The sequence below is a fragment of the Babylonia areolata genome, chromosome 2 (genome assembly GCF_041734735.1).
Source record: "Babylonia areolata isolate BAREFJ2019XMU chromosome 2, ASM4173473v1, whole genome shotgun sequence".
Classification (NCBI taxonomy): domain Eukaryota; kingdom Metazoa; phylum Mollusca; class Gastropoda; order Neogastropoda; family Buccinidae; genus Babylonia; species Babylonia areolata.
The window spans coordinates 42,858,788-42,863,787 of NC_134877.1; the positions used below are offsets into that span (position 1 = coordinate 42,858,788).

The window sequence follows — 5,000 nt, forward strand, 5'->3', positions numbered from 1 at the left end:
CACTATAGGACGCCGCGATAGAATTCCACACTATAGAAGGACCCCCCGATAGAATTTTACACTTTAGAAGGACGCTCCGATAGAATTCTACATTATACGTTCCAATAGAATTCTACACTATAGAAGGACGTCCCGATAGAATTCTACACTATAGAAGGACGTCCCGATAGAATTGTACGTTATAGAAGGACGCCGCGATAGAATTCTACACAATAGAAGGACGCCCCGAAATAATTCTACACAATAGAAGGACGCCCCGAAGTAATTCTACACTATAGGACGCCGCGATAGAATTTTACACTATAGAAGGACCCCCCGATAGAATTTTACACTATAGAAGGACCCCCCGATAGAATTTTACATTGTAGAAGGACGTCCCGATAGAATTCTACATTATACGTTCCAATAGAATTCTACACTATAGAAGGACGTCCCGATAGAATTCTATATTATAGAAGGACGCCGCTATAGAATCCCGATTGAATTCTACACTATAGAAGGACGTCCCGATAGAATTCTACACTATAAAAGGACGTCCCGAAATAATTCTACACTATAGAAGAAGGCCCCGAAATAATTCTACACTATAGAAGAAGGCCCCTAAATAATTCTACACTATTGAAGGACGCCCCGAAATAATTCTACACTGTAAAAGGACACCCCGAAATAATTCTACACTATAAAAGGACACCCCGAAATAATTCTACACTATAGAAGGACGCCCCGAAATAATTATGCTTTATAGGACACCCCCACATACCCCCACACCCCTTCACACACCCCGACACCCCCCCCCCCCCCCCCCCGCTCCTTCTTCTAAAAAAACAACCAAACAAAAAAAAAAACCTATTGAAGGACACCCCGAAATAATTCTACTCCATAGAAGGACGCCCCTGTAGAATTCTACCCAGTAGAAGGGCGCCCAGAATGAATTACGCTCTGAGTGTGTGAGATAGCCAGCAGTGTTGGCCAGTCAGTTCACGGGGCCTGACCTTTCTGGTGACATTCACTTCATTTACCCCACAGCCAATGTCATTCTGTTGCTGATGCGAGTTTTTATTCGTGTTCGTTTGAATGGATGGTTTCAGTCTTAAATTCTATATGGGGCACCAGTCGTACAAACAGAACAAACCAAACCAAACCAAAGAAAGAAAGAAAGAAAGAAAGATGTCGTATCTAGACTTACAACGTAATGATAACTCATGGATGGTGATGGAAGGGCGTGAGGGTGGGGATTCTGTTGAGTTGCTCTTCGCCACTTTGTGAGTTTGAGCTCAGAGAGAGAGAGAGAGAGAGAGAGAGAGAGAGAGAGAGGACACACACACACACACACACACACCACACACACACACACACACAGAAACAAAAGAAGCGCAAGATTCTTACCCAGTCACAACTGCTATTATTGATTTATACACTGCCACTGCCCCTTAAAGCGACTGAACTGTTCTGTCTGGCAGGTGATCATCACGGCCCACATCCCACCCGGGGTGCACACGCCTACCCGTGTGGTGTGGTACCAGATGGAGTTCCAGACTCCCATCATCTCCATGCCTGCAGGATTTCACCGACGTCATCGTGGCCATGCATTTCGGTCACGATCACCACGATGGCTTCAAAGTGTTCTACGATAAACAAGGTCAGAGGCAAATAAAAGACACCCCCCCCACACACACACACATATACACACGCACGCACGCACATGCGAAGCGCTCACTCACACACACACATACACTTACGCTCCCTCAAAATACAAATCATTGTTAAAGGGCGGGAGGTAACTGAAACGTTCCTCGTGGGACCAGCGAAAAGGGACGTAGCACTGGTTTCTACTGTTGATACACACACACACACACACACACACACACACACACACACACACACACACACACACATATATATATATATATATATATATATATATATATATATATAACTGTATATGTCTATCTCGCTCTATATCTATCTATATCTATACATTTTTGTATATGTCTATATATCTATGTATATATATCTTTCTCTATCTATATTCATATATAAGCGTAGCGTTCAGTTTGCGACCTAATGGTGTTTGGACGGTACATGACACCACAAACACACACACACACACACACACACACACACACACACACACACACACACACACACAAGCACTCACATACACACACACTCACACACTCTCTCCCTCTCAATCACACACACACACACACACACACACACACACACACACACACACAAGCACTCACATACACACACACTCACACACTTTCTCCTTCTCAATCACACACACACACACACACACACACACACACACACATACACACACACACCTTCTCTCTCTCTCACACACACACACACACACACACACACACACACACACACACACACACACACATACACACTCACGCACACAGACACACACACTCTCTCTCTCACATTCTCACGCCCCCCACCCCAATCCCCCGCCCCCCTTTTTACTTTTATTTTTCATTTTCATCTAAAAAAAAATGACTTAATAAAGTGAAAAAGACATTAAAAAAAAAAATCAAAACTGAAGACCACACCACTACAAACAAACAAACTACTGGGGGGTGCAGGTCGGGCGGCCGTTCCTCTCTTCGTGGCCCCCTCGGTGACCCCCTGGCGCTACAAGCTGAAGAACGGCATCACGGGGCCCGCCCACAACCCCTCCCTCCGCCTGGTCACCTATGACCGCGACACGGGCCGACACCTGGACATCCAGCAGTTGTGGCTGGACCTGCCCAACTCCCCCCGGAACGACACCTTCCAGCAGCTCTACACCTTCACGCAGGTTTGGGGGGGGGGGGGGGGGGGGGGGGGGGGGGGGGGGGGGGGATGGGGGGTGGGGGGAGGGGATGTCGGTGGGGGGGATGGGGCATGTGAGGAAGGGTGTGTGTTTGTGGGGTGGTGGGGGCTAGTTAGGTGCTTGTAGTTATTTTAGGTAATAACCACGTTCCTTGAATGGAATATAAGTATAGTGGAAGAGAGCAGAGCAGAACAGAGCAGAGTAGGGTAGAACAGAACAGAGTGGAGCAAGAGTAGAACAGAGTTTCGTAGAACAGAGTAGAGTTGAGTAGAGCAGAGCAGAACAGGGTAGAGTAGAGTAGAGTAGAGGGGTGTAGGGTAGAACAGAACAAAGTACAGCAGAATAGAAGAAGAATACAGAACAGTTGAGTAGAGCAGAAAGAACAGAATAGAGTAGAAAAGAACAGAGTACAATTACAGAACAGAGCAGAGCGGTGTGGAGCAGAGTAGAGCAGGGCAGAGTAAAGTAGAACAGAACAGAGTATAGTAGAATAGAGTATCATAGAACAGAGAAGAGTTGAGTGGGGCAGAAAGAACAGAACAGGGTAGACTAGAATAGAGTGCAACAGAACAGAGCAGAACGGAACAGAGTAGAGCAGAGTAAAACAGAACAGAGTAGTGATAACAAACTCTAGGGAGAGTTGGACGGTACAAGGTCTCCAGAGAAGAAGCCCCCCCCCCCCCGCCACGCCCCCCATCCCCCACGCCCCCCTCAGTCAAGTGTTTATGCCCTTAACTCCTTACACTCTAAGGGGGCCGGGTCATTGCCGCCTGTCTTCTTATTTTTTTTCTGGTCCTCAGCAGGTTCGAACCCGCGCCCCCATGGTGGTCGCCTCTTCAGGACTGAATCACCTTTTCTGGCAGACGTTTTAACCACTGAGCTATCGTACGCCTAGTTTGAGTTGGGAAATACTTATGAAGTTCACTTTCATTCTATTCCTCCTCGACCAGATCCAGCTGGAACTCTTTTCTGCTGCTTCTGCCATTGCCTTGAGAGCCCGTGTCCTCTCTCTGCTAGAAATCGACAGCTATTGCATGAGGCTGTCGACAGCTATTGCATGAGGCTGTAGGCAAACCCTCTTGCACCAATTTCTACGGCGAGGACTTTGGCTTGGAAGCCAGATTCTCTCAGGCTGCTGGCTAGACTGGCATACGGTTTTGTAGAAGTGGGCTTCCTCCATTCTACTTTTGTATGGCACAGTGAGCTCAATCAGAATAGAGTATCGTAGAACAAAGAAGAGTCGAGTAGAACAGAAAAAGAACAGAACAGAGCAGAATAGAGCACAACAGAACAGAGCAGTACAGAACGGAGTAGAGTGGAGAAGAGCAGAGCAAATATTTATTGTCATGAAACCCAAGCACACAAGCTGTAAGATTTTTTTTTTTGCCTGTTACATGCAAGTCCGTCAGCACATGTTTTCTCTTCTTTTCCTGTTTCTTTCCTTTTTGTCTTTTTTTTTTTTACTTGCCTTTTTCTTAGTGGTCAACACGAGGCTTTCTTCACTGGTCGAAAAACAAAAACAAAACAACAACAACAAAAAACAACAGCAAAAAACAAGGACAGAAAAAAAGAACACACACACACACACATTCACGCACACGCATACGCACCTCCTCCCCCCCCCACACACACAAAGAAAGAAAACAAAGAAAGAAAACAACTACACAAGATACACGCTCAACCCACACATGATCACCCTTGTACCCTCCCCCCCCCCGCCCTCCCCCCTCCCCCCGTTCATACGCGCACCGACGCGGATAATATGTATCTGTATGTTACCGTTACGATGGACAATTTATGCGTTCTTTAATGTTTGACACGTTTTTGAAATGTCTGTCTGTTTTGTTTTTTTTCTTCTGTCTCTTTCTCTCATTTCCAATGATAATTTTTGTTGTTGTGTGTGTGCGGTTTTTTTCAATATGTGTGCTTGCCTGAGCAAGCATGCGAGTGTGTGCGTGCGCAAGCGCACCAGGTTGTGTCCGAGGCGACTGCAGCACTGAATCGTATATTTCGTCGTTGTTGAACGTAATCATAGTGTATAACGTGTTAAGTTATTCAAGCCCTCTGCCACCCCAACTTCTTGACTTTCATTTCCCTCTCAAAAATAAACTATAAAGGTAAAGTAGATTTAGTTGTGTTTTTTTTTTTGTGTGTGTAAATACTAATACACATT

General features: G+C 45.9%; 1 protein-coding gene across 1 annotated transcript in view; it reads left to right on the forward strand.

The window, feature by feature from the left end:
• Positions 1 to 5,000, forward strand: part of LOC143277471 (acid sphingomyelinase-like phosphodiesterase 3b) — a 27,877-nt gene that overhangs the window by 15,915 nt on the left and 6,962 nt on the right. Inside the window, 3 exon segments of the mRNA XM_076582317.1 lie at positions 1,461 to 1,553; positions 1,555 to 1,639; positions 2,598 to 2,812. Of these exon segments, the coding sequence (XP_076438432.1) occupies positions 1,461 to 1,553; positions 1,555 to 1,639; positions 2,598 to 2,812 (393 nt within the window).